Raw genomic sequence first — 18603 nt, 5'->3', positions numbered from 1 at the left:
AGAAGTGTGTGTGTGTGTGTGTGTGTGTGTGTGTGTGTGTGTGTGTGTGTGTGTGTGTGTGTAGAAGACAGAAAAGGGGTGGGAACGCCAGGGTGCAGAAAGAAAGTGAAAAGATTAAAGGGAAAGCAGTGTGAAATAGCTCTGTGTGAATATATTGCAAGATGAAAAAGAGGAAATAGGAAAACAAGAAGAAGGAGGAAAGTTTAGGGAATTAAGAGTTGGTGAGAAGATGCTATGTTTGGGAGGCGTAAAGATGAGATGACGTGTGTAGGTATGATAGAAGATGGGGAGACGAGAGGAAGAAAAGTGGGGAAAAAGAGAGCGAGGAAAAAGTGAGGGGATAAAGGGGAGATGGTATGAAGGAGATGTACTTGGGTGAAGATGAGATGTGCGTGGATAGAGTAGAAGGAAGGCGGGGAGAGGAGAGGCGTGGAAATGAAGTGCGTCACTGTGTTGAGGAAAGAAAGAGTGGGTGTCAGGAGGCCATTGGGAGCAGGCAGCAGCGTCAAGGTGAGAAAGGACACAGGGAAGAACGCTAACCCATCCCCTCCCTTCCTTCCCCTCCCTTCCGCGCCTCCTCCATTCCGTACCCTCACTCTGGGTTCACTTTGAAGTATGAATAAGCGTCAGTGATTCATTTTCCTTCAGACTCATCCCAACTTAGCGACTGCTTTCCTCGACAGTTATTAAAATTCACGAAGTGTTAACAAATGAATTAGTATACGTTCGTGTTTATTTTTTTTATTTCCTCCTTGGTATGTGTGTGTGTGTGTGTGTGTGTGTGTATATATATATATATATATATATATATATATATATATATATATATATATATATATATATATATATATATATATATATATATATATATATATATATATATATATATATATATATATATATATATATATATATATATATATATATGAGAGAGAGAGAGAGAGAGAGAGAGAGTTGTTATTTGAAAAGTATTAAGGTAGGCTTTCAGAGTTATTGACATTCCAGTATTACCGTGAACAAGTAGTAACGCAACCACATTTCTACAAAATTTTGAGAGTATACCTGGCGGCGCTGGTGAGGCGAGTCATTGAACACCTGTTGGTTCCCACGCTGCCACACGCATATACGTATTATTCTTCTTAAAAGATTCCGAGGAAAATTCAAAGTAGTTTGAAATTAAGTGGATAAAGATATAAACTATCCATGCCACAATTTATTTTAATGTGTTCCTTCAAATCTAGCCAGTTATCACTGCAATAAGAAACAAAAATACACTGTGAAGCCTCTCCCATGCGCGCGAAAGAAAGCTATAACCAAAATTTTATTATAGTGTATGTTCCTGTAAGTTTCGTGCTCTCTTTTTTCCTTCCTGTCATAACAAGATTCTTGGCGCGGCGGGCAACAAATCAGTGGGTCTTAAGGGACAAAGAAATCTCCGCCATAAGAACCGCAACAATGCATGCCGTGATATGACATTCCTCTCCTGGCGGGCAGGGGCAGCCGTTTGTGTGGGAGTTCCTCCTATAACAGGTCCTGCAGGCGACCTGTTGAGCGGTGCCACGCGCGTGTATATTGCGCCAACGAGGGAAATTTTGTGAGAGCCACTTTATCAACATGTGGACGAGGAGGCAGATAATCCAAGGAGGGAGATAGAGCTAAGGGGGAGCCATGGAAACCCAGTGGAGTATTTTCAAAGATGGCGGCGTTCTCCTTTCTTCACTTGGTCTGTGATGCCTGCCAGTAATGATGATCCAAGCACCGGTGGGAGATGGGGACACCCGTGACGTTATTTATTTTATTTTTTTTTAAATGTTGAGACAAAGATGTGATATTATTATGTGATGTTTATCTAAAAAATCGTTATTACCTCTTTGCATTTTTCAGTCCATTAAAAGATAGACAGGGAACCTTTTTGTATATTGTTACGTCAGAGCATAGAGATGAGAAAGTGAGTCGAACCGTGTATAAACTGGAAACAAAAGACGCAGTGTTCGTTGTTTCTTGGATTTCCACGCGGCACCATGACCGTCATTGTTGTGCGTCACACCTGACACTAGCTTAATTGATGAGTCAGTACTTATAAAAGCCATAGTATTGCTTGGTGAGCCCAATAAATGCTGGTTGTTACATGAATATATCATTATTATTTATTTTTTTTATTTATTAATTATTATTATTATTATTTTTTTTTTTTGCAAATGAGTCTTGTGTTTTTTTCTTGATTCAATGTTTTTTTTTTTTTAATTCTTGTAAGCAATACCTTATTATTATTTCAACTTATATATATCTTTTTCATCTGCAAACTGTTATGGCAATGTGGATAAAAGACATCAAATGTAAACATCTACATCAGCCACTAGATGAATTAATCGATCATTTGTCAAAAAGAAGTAAAAGATCAATCAAAGATGCGTTGAAGGGGTAAATGACACTAAGAGCAAAACCTTCTCGGAAATAAGTATGTGACAGATAATACCAGTCGGTGGTGGAAACCTGTCAGCTCTGAACTGCACTAGTTCCTCTTAGTCTGTCATCAGAATTACACAAGCCCCCTCGTAATGGACGAATAGGCGTCAATAATCATACATGAAACCAAGATTGCTATTGACTTTACCTTTAACCAGACTCACCGCTTTTGCCAGGCATCAAAAGGAACATGCAAATCTAAGCGCGCGCGCATTCGCCTCCCTGCCTCCCCACCACACACACACAAAGAGAGAGAGAGAGAGAGAGAGAGAGAGAGAGAGAGAGAGAGAGAGAGAGAGAGAGAGAGAGAGAGAGAGAGAGAGAGAGAGAGAGAGCGTTTGTTTGTGTGTGTTTGTGTGTGTGTGTATGTGTGTGTATGTGTGTGTGTGAATGTTTGTATGGCGTAAGAAATTGTATGAATTCAATTATAGGGGGCACGAGAAGAAGCTGAACTGGGACAAGATCATAGTTGTATCAACATTAATACAATAAGCAAACTACACACACACACACACACACATATGTGCGTATATATATATATATATATATATATATATATATATATATATATATATATATATATATATATATATATATATATATATATATATATATATATATATATATATATATATATATATATATATATATATATATATATATATATATATATATATATACTTGCAAATGTATTCATTTCTCTGTCTATTGATGAGTTCCATATGGGGAATATATTCCAGTACCTATCTTCTTGCATGTTTCTACTGCCTTATGTTTACTTTCCTTTAACTTTTACTTAACTTCATATCTGCAGACTGCTGAGTCAATGGATTTTATAATTAATGCAACCTATAGCTGGTAGTTTGGTATGTTCTAAATACTCCTCCATTACTTGCTTGGTGACATGGACATAGTCAGTTCCTGAATGCTCGTGGCTGCTCCGGAATATGTTTCGCTCTTTTGAAAGATTGGAATGAAGCGTTGCATCAGATCCTGTTTGGAAGCACTTTTGTAAAAAGTACGGATGCTACAGACAGTCAGCTTATTGGTCAGTAGTTATTTTTTAAGTCTTTGATGTCACCTTTCCTTTGAATCAGTATTATTTTTCCATTTCTACAAGCTATGGGTTTAAAGCAAATCTGTTATCATTTTCTTCTAAAAGTATTACAGCTTTGTTTTGCAGCATGTAAATTTTATGTCTCTACAGTAGAGTGCCTTCTCTGCTTCCTGTTTATTCCTTCTTGTGTTTCATTTACTTCACTTGTTTACTCATGACAAGATCATGACTGGTCAACACTTCTACTTTGTGATCTTCGTTATCATTATCTCAACATAATGTTCTATTGAATACTTTCGAATCCTGTCAGCTTTATTATTTGTAATTTTATCTTGTTCATCTTTGAAAGCGTTCATCTGAATTCTATACACTTATAATAAGTGCTTTCCTTGTCTACAGCAAAGCAATCATGCAGTTTCTACGCACTTTTTAAAATCCACGTCCATTCCTGGTTAGCCTCCTTTTATCTTTGTCTATATACCTATCTCTATTAATTTGTCTATCTATCTATCTATTAATATATATATATATATATATATATATATATATATATATATATATATATATATATATATATATATATATATATATATATATATATATATATATATATATATATATATATATATTTATAAATTTACTTATATTAATTTAAGTTTCCTTTTCTTCCGTGTAATCTTTTTTCCATTAACGCTAATCCTTCCTCTTCAAGTACTTTACTTCTTTCCTATCATATACAGATTCCTTCGTTCTAAATCCATGCTCCATATAAGTGTAACTAAGTTCCATATACCGTAAAGATAATTAAGTTCTTTATAAAGATAATTAAGTTCAGCGGAATACTTTATTTCAAGGTGCATAGCTTCACAAAGCAGGGTTGTCTTTTGTTGAGTGCCAACTTCCTGGATGTCTTTCCTGCTCCATAGCACCACGCACCTGTGTGTTTTTCTCAGCCGCCGCTCAATAAACAATGTAAACGTAATTTTCCTTGAGGCATTGCATGAAACTGTATTATACTATTTTTAGTCTGTAAGAAAGTCTATTTCATTCTTCGTTGCATCGTTCGGGGCATTTCATGTCCATTTTTTCGTCATTCAATGGAAGAATGCGTTTGAAATTTACAAATTATTCCTCACTGCACATCTTACGTGCAGGTAATTATACTACATATCATTGAATCTCGTTTTAGTGACATAGAGTCAGAAGGAAAATTGATTTCCCGTCGAAAATACAAGTAAAGTCGCAGACTGACAGCCGCAGATTGACGTGCCAGTCTCCGTAAGAAGAAAGACACGCCACCCGGACATGTCTCTCAGCTTGCGGGAAGGCCGAGGACGGCCAGCTTGTACCAGAATTCTCGCCGCTCTCCGTGTTCCCAAGCCTTACCTGGCTCGATCCGCTAGACAGACACTGTGGGATCGCGTGTGTAAACGGCGAGTTAGAAGAATCCTCTTGTACATGTCTGTTGTTATGTATTCTGGCACTCGGGTGGGTAGATGGAGTGGATGGAATGCACGCATGCTGGCCTTGTGCCGCTGTCTATCATTAATGCATCCTGTCACGGTTTGTCTGGTATCACACATCAATGTTAAATAGATCTAATTAACTACATTATGTGAAAGAAAAACATTCACCTCAGTAAAACACGACCGACACCTCTACGTCACACGTCAAACACAAAAGAGCGAAGTCGACACAAACCGCGCCACGCTTTTCTCTTTTGGGAAAGGAGGCTCAAAAGCCCGTTGTCCCACTCCCAACACATGGAAAGGAATTTTTCCCTTTCTCCCCCTTGAAAATTCCCACAAACACTCTTGTTTCAATTTCCGCGAAAAGCCTGGGTAGCAATTCACACTTTGATGTACCCGAGACTCCGCAGGGTGTCGTCTGTGGAAAGGCATGCACTCTGCAGAACAAAGCCGCTGTTCAGACCAAAATACTGAAACCAAATTTAGGTAAAGGTTTTGTTTCCTTACTTACATATATCATGTGGAGTTTTGTTTTATTTATTTCTTAAAATAAGAATCTTTACCTTGTATTATTGAAAATATAAGAATAAACGACGTAAAAAAAAAATAAAGTGAAGGAAAGAAATCTGCATAAACTCAGAAAGGGAAGGAGCAGAGCACGTGAGTGAAGTGGCTGAGAGGCGAGTGAATACTGAATACTGAATACTGAGGCGATGAAGGAAGGAGGCCAGGATGGGGAACGCCTGCACCAGTCACACCTTTCTCGGGGGATTGCAGGAACGATTCATTGGCTGGAAAACAGAAAGGATCCTGAAGTTCACCTCAAAAATGGCCATCACAGCATTCTCGGAAAGAAGGAAATAAAACACCACTGCACGGGAAAAATGTGGAGAAAGGTATGAGTGAGGAGAGCACAGACGTCTTAATGAAACCGAAAGCCTTTTTACTCTTTCAAATATACTCTCAACTCCAAACGAATAGAGTCTGACTGTAAAGGTCAAAGTAGAACCATGTCGAATTTTTTCCTCTTTCTGTTTCCTTCTTCTTCTTCTTCTTCTTCTTCTTCTTCTTCTTGTAGTAGCAGTAGTAGTAGTGGTGGTGGTGTTGGTGGTGGAGCTGGTGGTGGTTTAAGTAGTAGTAGTAGTAGTAGTAGTAGTAGTAGTAGTAGTAGTTGTAGAAGTAGCAGCAACAGCAGCAGCAGCAGCAGCAGCAGCAGCAGCAGCAAGCAGCAGCAGCAGTAGTAGTAGTAGTAGTAGTAGTAGTAGTAGTAGTAGTAGAAGTAGCAGCAGTAACAACAGCAGCAGTAGCAGCGGTAGTTGCAGTAGTAGTAGTAGCAGTAGCAATAGTATTAATAGTGTCGTGGCCAGCAGTAGTTTGGTCAGCAGAAACACTGCACAAGCACAAAGATGAGCACAGCGAAACAACAGAAAGGCTCAGCGTAACAAATCTGTACACAGTAAATGAGTCAAGGAAAGAAGAAACGGGAGACATAAGTGCGTTAGACGAGATCGGAAGCGACAATGTAGTTGTTGTGGGACGCTTCGATAGTGAGTGAAAGGAGAGTACTGCCGTGAGGAAATGAGTCAGAGCTGGCCGTGGCAGCAGTGTCAGAACGTGCTGACAACACCGTACAGCCACCGAACACGCCCAGCTCCCCATGCCCAAGGTCCCATACCGACCGCAGTTCACATGTAACATGTAATTATTGATTTCCTGTCACATGTCCTGGCAACTAACGGAAGTTTACCCGAAGTTAAGAATATCAGTTACAAATACATTAGTTGTTTTCTTAAAGTTTAGTATAGCAATCTTATACGTGTACATTATTCTTTTGTTTCCATACGAAGTTATTATCATTCTTCCAGTGAATATTAAAAAAAAATACTTGATTTGGTATTGCAGTATATTAACTTCGTGGATAAATTGTAAGACAATACCTGCGCTTGCAAGTATCCCTGATTCATTCCTCGGCCTCACCGGTCCCATTTTGACATGGCATGAGTGCAGCTCTTATTGGTACGCTTCCATCAGTAGGTGGCCACGATAGTAGTAGTAGTAGTAGTAGTAGTAATAGTACCACTAGTAGTAGTAGTAGTAGTAGTAGTAGTAGTAGTAGTAGTAGTAGTAGTAGGAGTAGTAGTAATTGTTGTTGTTGTTGTTGTTGTTGTTGTTGTTTGGGAGGAAGAAAAACAAAGGAGAAAAGGGAAAAAATGAGAATGGGGAAGTAAAGTAGACACATAAACACACACACACACACACACACACACACACACACACACACACACACACACAAAACGCACGCTCGCTCGCGAGGATTGCTAAGTTAACATGAGGAAAATTAACTGAATATTAACTACATACTCGTATAAAGACTCAGTGACCTACTTTTCCCGGGACAGTCCATAAGTAACGAGGAGTGTAGAAGCTTCAGGAAAGGAAGTGGAAAAAAAAAAAATTAAGTTTGAGTACATTCAGAAGCGAAATGTCTTTGAATACTGTGAAAGTGTGGCTCGAGGTGGGCGTCATGAGGGACATGTTATTCCGCAGTATTTACTTCAGTAAGATGAACTCAGACTATTGAAGAAATGATGCAGGGTGGCTTTACTGCACGCCTTGTCAGCGGAACCTTAAGGTTAGACTAAGTAAATGTTTTGAAGGCTGACTATATGAAGAGGCGTGACGCTCTTCACATCAGAATAAAACCGGTTGTGTTATTGTCGTTCTTCACAATATAATTTCACACATTGGAAACAAGAAGTTCCGGCAACACCACTCAGGTTTTATTACGACAAAAGTATAAATGTAATTTTTATTATCACTAATGTCTTTCCACCCATGCAATCATCATCCTACTCACTTACACTTCAGTCATTACGCCAATGGATTGTGTTGCAAGTTCAAACAGCAAAAAAAAAAAAAAAAATATATAAGAATACTTTTGTCGTAGGTTACTCGAATGACACAGGTAACAGAGAAAACGCTGGCAGAGCACTGGAGTGAGTGCGTGGCGGATGAGCCACAGTGACTGGTGCATATGTGGAGCATCTCTGGCACGACCTTCACCTGTAACGGAGGAACCCTGGATATTCATGCAGGATTTAACGAAGGACACGAATGTTTCATAAAATGGATGGGGAAGTGTCATCAGAATCAGCGTAGTGCGTGAAAATATGCTCCAGATAAGTTACAAATCCTCCACCGATATCAGTGACCAAAGGAGCTGGTGGGTGAAGGCAGATTCACGTGCACAAACTCTCGGATCTTTTATGGTACTAAGCAAAAGGAGATGGATGAAATGATCGCATCGAAATGAAACACCAAAATGTGGGATTGTTTAATTATAAGTTTAACAACACGGGACCTTCCCAAAATGCACACTTTTTCCCCCCCCCAAAAAAAAAAAGTAAATAAAAAAACAATAATTAGTCTATTGTTCTTCCAGTATCATTCGGTAGCAGTCTTGTAATCCTTATCTCGTGTTTCTTCCAGACGTACAATATCGACGCCCAGATAGGAGATTCGTCTGCATGCGCCACGGCGCTCATGTGTGGCGTGAAGGCCAATGTCAACACATTGGGTCTCGACCACCGGGGCAAATTTGAGGACTGCATGTCCTCTTACACCGCAGGAGTCACTTCCATCATTGATTGGGCACAGAATCATGGTGAGTACCCGATTGACCTCTTGTTTGTTCAACTTGATGCAGTTAAGCGTAAATGAATGCCAACAACAATGTTAACAATCTCCTTGTGATGTCATGGTATCGCCAATGCAAGAAGCACTGAATACTTACTGTAGAATTTTGAGGCTCTATGTGTATGAGTCTGTACTAAATAGGGAACAACAACGCACACTGCGGCCTTTCTGGTTATAGTCTGAAGAACCAATGACCTTAAACCTGTGAAGCTTAAAACACCTTTACATTAAGAATGTAGTTTCTGCTGCGGCAAGAATAACTACTCTGCTCCCTACGGTCCGGCTTCTCTAAACGAAGCAGGAGCAGCACCACCAGCAACAGCAGCAGCAACATTACCAGCCGGTTGGATCATTATTTTTTTTTTCCCACCAAGCAGATGCAGCAGCAGCGAGTTTCAGGTTTTCTTCCTTAAGCCACACAAGCTGCACGGATATAATTTCATGCACCTCATATTACAAAGTGCCTTCATTTATTAATGGAAGATAATGTCCCAGCGTCCTTCCTGTCATAATTTTGAAAAAAAAAAAAAAAGAAATGTGGAGAAGTCATAATTGTGAAAGCAAACAAAGAAACATATTAAGTATTATGTGAGCGTATTTATGTGACTATTTTGTACAAAGTTGTACCATAAGCGTAAAATAACACTGAAAGTTTTGTCAGACGAAGGTTTCCACATTTTTAAAAAGGAAGTGAATTAAATTATCACATATCGTAAGCGAATTTTTACGATTGTTTATATTTCCACTTGGCATCGCAGTCCTCGGACAGGATTATTTTCTTATTGCATCTCGGGAGCGAGGAGGAGGTTGTTGGAGGCGCGCTGAGCGTCCCCCCGGCCTCGCCTCGCTCCGATTACTGTCTTCTTGCTGTGAGATTTGACCTCTTTTTCTCCTTCCTCTCTTACATTTCTTATTCCCGTCCTCGTTTCGTCTTTCTTATATTTCTTACTTGTTATTTCTGTTTCATATTTTGTTCTCCATCGTTTTGTTGTTCTTTTTTTTTATTATCTTGTGAAATTGTACGTAAAACTCACATCCTCCTGCTCCTCCTCCTCCCTCTCTCCTTCTTTCCTTCTTTCCATCCTCTCCAAAGCTATCCTTTAACTATGTTGTAAGAACATCTATTTGAAACACTCAAGTATGATAATGAAACGAATTAAAAACAACTACACATTACTTGGTGGCCAATAGAATTTTATTTTTCTACTCACCAGTGTGGTATGCCAGCCACTGCCATAGTAGTTGTTCATTATCAATAGCTTATAAAAAGATATTATTTTTTTTCTCTCTCACTTACTACCTAGTAATATATTCTGCCGTTCCCAAAAAGATTACGATCTCTCTCTCTCTCTCTCTCTCGCTTAGTAAAATTTTCATGTCAGATTTCGCTTTGACCTCTTATATGTTTTGAAGCATACAGGTTAGATATTGTAGTTTCTGTAACTCTCACAACCAGCCTTGTCGGAACTAACGGGTCTGTTGACACTTTATTTTTTTTTTCTTTTCCTGTTATCTTGTATCTTCATTCCTTTAATCGTCACCGAGATAATTAAACGACAACACTAGCAAAAGCAGCAACATTTCTCTCTCCGTATCAAATTGTATTTTTTTTTTCCATCATGATATTACATAGCTCCTTGAAGTTATAGTTTATATAGTTTGCTGACACTTATTCTTCGTCCTTTGCCATGCGATTAATTAACTGGTAAACAACTGCAGCAGGAACAGTATTCTTTCCTCAGTATCAGTCAGTATTTTCTTACCGTATTGTGTTTTCGCATTCCGTACCAACTTGTCGCTTTACTTCACATTATTTTCCAGCGTTTATTTTTCGCCCATTGCCACCCACTTAAGCAGTTATGGTTGTTTATTCCCGTCAAGCACGCCACCTTGCTTGGTCCTACTCCTTTAAGTATTCCATTCCCATTTTATTTCTGCGACTTGGGGCAGCATCTTCTTCCTCTTCCTGCTCCCATAATTCCTGGTGCTGTACAGCATCATCTTATCTAATGCTGTTTTAGATAATCAGTCACATCATCGTCTTGTAGATAAAACATTGTGCGTCTTAGGATAAATTTCACTGCACTCACCCCAGTGTAGGTAAACGTAAAATTTTCTTATTTTCCTTACCCATTCTTGCGAGGAATCATTTGTTTCATAAGTGTACTTTTTTCATCAGAACAAATGTGTTCTTTCCTGAACTATATGTCATCCCTAAAAAGAGTAATAAATATCATTTTGGTTGATATCACCTGTTCGCGCCAGATATTGTAGTGAGGCAAAATACTACGTCTTTCTTTTATAGGCTGGCATAGAATCGTCGTGATGCCTCCTGTTCGCTACCCCTTTAAACTTCTCACTCTTACCAGCCTTCACGTTCCCTCTTAATGTTCTAAAACCTTTTCTCTCTCCTCTCTGATAGCTCACTTCTACCTCCATGGAAGCTGTTGCAGCAATATCTACACTGAAATAACTTAAATTTAATTCTTATTCCCTCTTTGTGGCACTCGGCTTCAGATTTTTTTTGTATCTCACGCTTTCACAAATTTATTCTTCGATAAAACTTGGCAAGTTTTCGAAAATTTTTCAGGTATGTTTGGAATAGGATAGTTTATGACTCGCTTAATAAATAGATAAATATATCAACATACGTTATTTTCTTAACACATGAATCTTGCCTTTACCTCCAGCGATGCTGTTTTAATGGGAAGATATGGAGACATGACACACCCACATTTCTCTTTCTTTCTCTTACAAATGTTTCAGTTACCTTGTAAGGTCTTTCACCATTATCAGTCTTCAGTATTCAGCAATTATTACAAAGTTAACTTCCAGTCTTGTCATACCTTGAAAATTCCAAAAACGTCATACACGTACTATAATATTCTTCCCTATACATACTCTTGCCAAAACGTAAGGCAAAGTTCAGCCACGTATTTGAGCTTTATTCATTATATATATATATATATATATATATATATATATATATATATATATATATATATATATATATATATATATATATATATATATATATATATATATATATATTTTTTATATATGTTTTCTGGAGAAGTACTTGTATATCACTACTCTTTGGTTGCTTTCAAGTACAGGAGACAGACTTGTATAGTTTCCTTGGCTTCCTTTAACCACAGGTGTACAGTGACATTATGCGATACTCCCTGTCCTTCCTTAAACACACACTGTATCCCTCAATTTATGTCACATTTTGCTAAACAATTGTATCATTCGTTAAAAAAAAAAATATATGATGTGATCTGCTCCATTTCTGGTAACTTGGTAATGTTATCAACACTGTCAGAGCCTCACTTTTACCCAACATTTCTTCAAAGCATTCAGCCTGCCTCATGTTCACTATAGCATTGCTCTCCAACACTTTTCTTGCTGTTACTACCTGCTGTCTTCCCTCCGCCCGCACCGTTTATCTTTCAGGGTAGTTTATCATTCCTTCAAAATATCGAGGTTCTTTCTTCCATTTTCAATCTCTCGCTTAATTTCTTTCCGCTAACACTTTTTTTTCATCTTCAACTTTTTTAAATATAACTTCCCCCTCAATCTGCTTTCCCTTCTCTGTACATATCAGTACTCTCTTTCTTCCTTCAACATTTTTTTTTATTCAGGCACACCTTTCTAATATCACTGTAAACTGTAACAAGAGTAGTTTTAGTGGAAGTAGTAGTAGTAGTAGTAGGTGTTGTTGTTATTGTAGTTATAGTAGCAGTATAAGATGGAATAGAAGTAGTAGTTGTAGTTATAGTAGTAGCAGTAGTAGTAGTTATAGTAGTAGTAGTAGTAGTAGTAGTAGTAGTAGTAGTAGTAGTACTAGTAGTAGTAGTAGTAGTAGGTGTTGTTGTTATTGTAGTTATAGTAGCAGTATAGGATGGAATAGAAGTAGTAGTTGTAGTTATAGTAGTAGTAGTAGTAGTAGTAGTTATAGTAGAAGTAGTAGTAGTAGTAGTAGTAGTAGTAGTAGTAGTAGTAGTAGTAGTAGTAGTAGTAACAATGATGGTGGTGGTGGTGGTGGTGGTGGTGGTGGTGGAGGAAATAACAAGGCACCCGTATGCGGCAGATGTACGTACGTAAACAGAACTAAAGGGGAATAACTTCTAGGCTACTCAGTGACTGGTGATTATTAACACGAGAAGTTTGGGGTATAAAGGGTACGACTTGCAAAACATGTTACGTGCTATCTCTGCTGTGCCACGCCCTGTGTCTTGAATAATGGCTTAGCTAACAACTTTTTATAGAGAATTTACCTTAAATCTCACTTTTTTTTTTCGGCGACTGTTTTGGGTTGAATAAGTTTAGATGTATCCTCAAACTCTTCTTCGCTGCTGTGCTGAAACAAGACAGAGAGGGAGATATAGGAAGAGACAGACACACCAGGTATTCTTAACAATATCGATTATAAGAGTAGTAAAAGGGGCAGTGGTGGTAGAATTTTTATTATTATTGTTATTATCATTATTATCATTATTATTATTATTATTATTATTATTATTATTAGTAGTAGTAGTAGTAGTAGTAGTAGTAGTAGTAGTAGTAGTAGCAGTAGTAAGTAGTAGTAGTAGTAGTAGTAGTAGTAGTAGTAGTAGTAGTAGTAGTAGTAGTAGTAATAGTAGTAGTAGTAGGTGTAGGTGTAGTTGTAGTAGTAGTAGGTGTAGTAGTAGTAGTAGTAGTAGTAGTAGTTGTAGTAGTAGTAGTAGTGGTAGTAGTAGTTCATCTTGTTGTTATTCTAACTATAATTATAGTGTTGCGAGTAACAGTTCATCATTGCACCGGTACCGTTAATTAATATTTATAAAAACCCATTCCATCATCTAATCATCTAAAGTTTATTCGTTAAAATGTATGAAGAATTGCATCGCGCCGTCCATCACCGCAGCGGGCAGGCCGAGTGTTCAGATAAACTTGATAGGCGCTCCCTCTGCAGACCAGAGTTAGTATTAAGAAACACCACCACCCCAAGAAAAATAAGTAAATAAATAAATGAAATAAATAAGTAAATGAATAAATAAATAAATAAAAACAGCCTAAGTGAATTTTTTTTATTTTATTTTATTTTATTTTTTTACGTATATAAATTTTGTTATAAAACCTATTGATAAATAAAGTCTATATATGTACACATACATAAATGCAAAAGTAGTCAAACCTGACTACAGTACAAGTTAACACAGGCTTTGACCAACCGGACCAACCTGTATCAGCATGACCTAAACGAGTGTCTGTTCTTCATTAATAGAAAGTTTCAATCTTTCAAGACCTAACTCCCCTCTTGACTTCTGGCGGCTAGCCAAAAAATATCTCCAATAAATTTGCTTCTACACCTTTCTATCCTTTATGTCAACCTGATGGCATCACTGCCATCTCACCTATTTCTAAAACTGAACTCTTTGCTCAAACCTTTACCTCTACCTTGGATGATTCAGGGCTTGTTCCCCACTCTTCCACCATCTGACTACTTCATGCTTCCCATTAAGATCCTTCGCAGTAATATTTTCCGTGCCCTCGCTGGCCTTAACCCCAAGAAGGCTTATGGATCTGATGGGGTTCCTCCTATTGTTCTCCAAAACTCTTCCTCCATGCTTGCACCTTGCCTAGTCAAGCCCTTCCGACTTTGTCTATCAACATCTACCTAAATTCAGCCTGTTCCTAAAAAAAAGGGTGATCATTCCAATCTTTCAAACTATCATCTTATTGCTTTAATTTCCTGCCTCTCTAATGTTTTTAATCTATTCTCAACAGGAAGATTCTTAAACTTTTATCAGTTCACAACCTTCTATCTGATCGCCAGTATGGGTTCCGTCGAGGCCGCTCTACTGGTGATCTGGCTTTCCTTACTGAGTTTTTTGTCATCCTCTTTTAGGGATTTTGGTGATCAAGTTTTTGATAGAGTCTGGCACAAAGCTTTGGTTTTACAAACTACCCTTCTATGGCTTCTATCCTTCTCTCTGTAACTTAATTTCAGTTTCCTTTCTGGCTGTGGACGGTCACTGTTCTTCTCACTAAATCTATCAACATTGGTGTCCCTCAGGGTTCTGTCCTGTCATCCACTCTCTTCCTATTATTCAGCAATGATCTTCTAAACCAAACTTCTTGTCTTATCCACTCCTACGCTGATGGTACCACCCTACACTTTTCCACGTCTTTTCGTAGATGTCCAACCCTTCAGGAAATAAACATTTCTCGCAGTGAAGCCACGGAACGCATGACTTCTGATCTCTCTAAAATTTCTGATTGGGGCAGAGCAAACTTGGTATTGCTCAATGCCTCAAAAATTCAATTCCTCCATCTATCAACCCAACACAACCTTTCAGGCAACAACGACTCTTCTTCAAAGACACTTAGCTGTTCCCCTATTATACACTGAACATCCTCGCTTTGTCCTTTACTCATAATCTAAACTGGAAACTTCACATCTCATCTCTAGCTAAAACAGCTTCTATGAAGTTAGGTGTTCTGAGTTGTCTCCGCCAGTTTTTCTCAAACCCCGAGCGTCTAACTCTGTACAGGGGCCTTATCTCTCCATGAATGGAGTATGCTTCACATTAATGGTGGGGGGGAGGCGATTCCACTCATACCGCTCTTTTAGACAGAGTGGAATCAAAAGCTTTTAATGTTATCAACTCCTCTCCTCTAACTGACTGTCTTCAGTATCTCTATCATCGCCTCAATTTTGCATCTCTTGCTATTTTCTACCACTTTTTTCATGCTAACTGCTCTTCTGATCTTGCTAACTTGCTAATCTTGCTCCTCTCCTCCCGCTGCCTCGCTGCACTAGACTTTCTTCTTTCTCTCATCCCTATTCTGTCCACCTCTCTAATGCAAGAGTTAACCAGCATTCTCAATCATTTATCTCTTTCTCTGGTATACTCTAGAACTCCCTTCCTGCTTCTGTATTTCCTCCTTCCTATGATTTGAAGTTTTTCAAGAGGGAGGTGTCAAGACACTTATCTTTTAATTTTTGACGACCACTTTTGAGTCTGTTCGGGAACAGGTATCTCAGTGAGCTTTTTCTTTTTTTTTTTAATTATATTTTTGCTGCTCTTGGACGGTGACTCTCCTACATAAAATAAAAAAAAACACTTCAAAGTTATTGTTTCACTCTATATTATATATATATATATATATATATATATATATATATATATATATATATATATATATATATATATATATATATATATATATATATATATATATATATATATATATATATATATATATATATATATAAATAAATAAATAAATAAATAAATAAATAAATAAATATATATATATATATATATATATATATATATATATATATATATATATATATATATATATATATATATATATATATATGTAAATATGATGAATAAACAAAAACACAAATAAAATAAACAATAAACCCGACAAAGGAAAAATAAAAAATAAAACAAAAAACACAGTGGGTCGGGTTAAAAAAAAAAAGGGTTTTTTTTTTTTTCCAACCCTGCTGCAAACTCACGCAGTGCATGACCTCAGCCACACATCTTGCCTTACAGTTCATCTGTTGGCTGAAATCAAAGAGCATTATAAACACTGCATGACAGGCCACAGAAGGAATTACATCTTTGAATTAGTCACCAGATAAAACAAAGGAAGGATAAAGCTACAGTCTTACATCATGTGTTTGTTTTCTTCACCAGCCGAGATTGCAGTTCATGGTACAGAATTTCAAGAAGCAAATACAATACTCCACTTATGTTGGTGAATTATGTACTCGTTTCAGAAAGTGTTATATTTGTTATTCCCATATATGGCTTCATTTTTCCACTTTTTTTTTTTTTTTCAGCCGCCTCGACTCCAAGCTTACACTATTATGCTGTGGCCCTGTCGATATGCAGTTGTTTGTGTTTTCTTAGCATTTCCCTCGATGCTCAGTGGAGGGTGCTGCCTCAGGGCCAGGGAAGGACTTGAACTCCTCTCCCGCAGTTCAAGAGGATCATTCTGTCAGCTGGTGTTTTCCTCTCATGCCTCTAGTGTTCACGGCGTACTCGTATCGCCAGTACCATCCTTCTTACTCCTCGATGCCTGCATCTCTCCTCACTCGTTTCTCTAGGAAATACGAGTTCAATAAACACCACGCAGCAGTCCTGTGGCTTGCCTAATATGGCACGAATTATTACTCATAACATATTATCAATGTTTGCTTAGCTTATGTGGGGAGAGAGAGAGAGAGAGAGAGAGAGAGAGAGAGAGAGAGAGAGAGAGAGAGAGAGAGCTCTGTAATAGCCTGCCGAGGCACTGATTGAAAATACATTTTACTTTTAACTTCCTGCCTCTGGTAAAGGAAAATGTCATCTATGAGGTAAAAACAAACCTCACTTCCCGTTTTCCCCAGAGACACAAGCGGCCAGCCTCCCTTTACTCTGCCCCAGCATCCCAGCCACCCCACCTCTTAACTTTATCGCGCACCAGCCAACTACCAACTCGGCGCCGCGCTCCTTAGTCTTTATCGGTGCAATATGGATTTGTGTCCCCACCGCTCTTGGTTCACAGGGACGCTTTATGTACCCATGCGAACACTTATCTAGTGGTCCCCTCATGAGAGCATTCGGGAAGCCATGATGAATTTTAGCTGGTGCAGGGAGAGGAAGGCAGAGAATCAGTCTCCTCAGGCACCCTCTGCCTTCCTCCTTGTTTTATCAAGTTTCCTTCTTTCTCCCTTCGCTGTCTCTTTTTTACCTTATATATTGAGTCGCTGCACGTACTCCCCTCAGTGGGATATCCGGAACGTGTGTCTCACTGGTCGCTTCCCTCCAGCAACAGTGTCTGTGTGGGTTCATCTTCCTCTACGAAGTTCCTGTGGTTCTCGCGTGAAGCTAATGGCATCATCAGCCTCTTGAGCGGGAATTTCATGCCTGGTGTTATTTAACTTTTGTGGTTTATAGGGTAACATTAACGTTAGCAAATTGTTCTTGTAGTGTGTGTGTGTGGGTGTGTGTGTGTGTGTGTGTGTGTGTGTGTGTGTGTGTTTGTGTGTGTGTGTATGTGTGTGTGTGTGTGTGTGTGTGTGTGTGTGTGTGTGTGTGTGTGTTTGTTTGTTTTATTGTTTCACTGCATCTTGCTAACATAGTTTTGTTTCTCCTCCTCCTCCTCCTCTTTATCATCTTTCTTTGTTTTTTTTTTTTGTCCTTTTTTTCAGATTGTGCTTTCTCATGAGACTCATTCTTCTGCTGGTATTTTTTTTTCACCACCTTTCCAATTATTACTACAGGCTTATTTATTTTGTGTTGATTCTTCTTTTTCCCATTTTTTCCTTCATTGTTACTTCGTGTTTAGTTCGGTTATGTCTTTTTTCTCATTTCCTCGGTTCTATCCCCGCTCGCGCGTGTGAGTTTTGCCTTATCTTGCGCCTCAGCCTTCCTGCTCTGTCTCGAATTCCGGTTTATATCCTCTCTTTCTTGTATACTGTCGTCCATCTCTCTCTCATCCCTCGTTTCTCACCCTTTATCTGCATACACCATAATCCTCTTATTTCCTCGAGGGTCCCTCCTTCCTTCTGCTTCTTCGATGCTTCTGTCTTACTCTGTTATGAATATTATTGGCTCATGTCCGGTTTCATTTACGTTCTCGCAAGATGTTCTCAAGTGTCGGCGCCTTCTCCTTCTTTTGCCGCTTCGTTTCATCGTGAAAGTTATGCCCATCGTCTTCACCTTCACGTCTGGTCGCCTTTTGTCCCGGTCCTAATTAGTCCTCATTCGCTTTTCCGGCGCGATTGTCCTCCTCTGCTTGAATTTCTGTCCAGGCGCGTATCGTTTGTCCTCCACCTGTTGTGAGTCACCTCTTCCTGCCGTCTCATTTGCGTCTATCTCTTTAGTCTCTCGCACAACATTATATATTTTGCTTCCTCGTTTGCTT

The 18603-nt window shown here is 38.5% G+C and overlaps 1 protein-coding gene across 2 annotated transcripts in view; it reads left to right on the top strand.

Annotated features, from left to right (window-relative positions):
• Window positions 1–8461: 8461 nt before the first annotated feature.
• LOC135093357 (alkaline phosphatase, tissue-nonspecific isozyme-like) overlaps window positions 8462–18603 on the top strand; it is a 90770-nt gene continuing 80628 nt past the window's right edge. For both annotated transcript variants that reach the window (XM_063992588.1, XM_063992589.1), the window contains exon 1: window positions 8462–8656. In XM_063992588.1, the coding sequence (XP_063848658.1) occupies window positions 8536–8656 (121 nt within the window). In that variant the 5' untranslated portion in view covers window positions 8462–8535. The remainder of the gene's footprint in view (window positions 8657–18603) is intronic.

This window comes from Scylla paramamosain, chromosome 42 (genome assembly GCF_035594125.1).
Source record: "Scylla paramamosain isolate STU-SP2022 chromosome 42, ASM3559412v1, whole genome shotgun sequence".
Classification (NCBI taxonomy): Eukaryota; Metazoa; Arthropoda; class Malacostraca; order Decapoda; family Portunidae; genus Scylla; species Scylla paramamosain.
The sequence above is the reverse complement of the archived record's forward strand: the minus strand, read 5'-3'. Positions and strand labels throughout refer to the sequence as shown.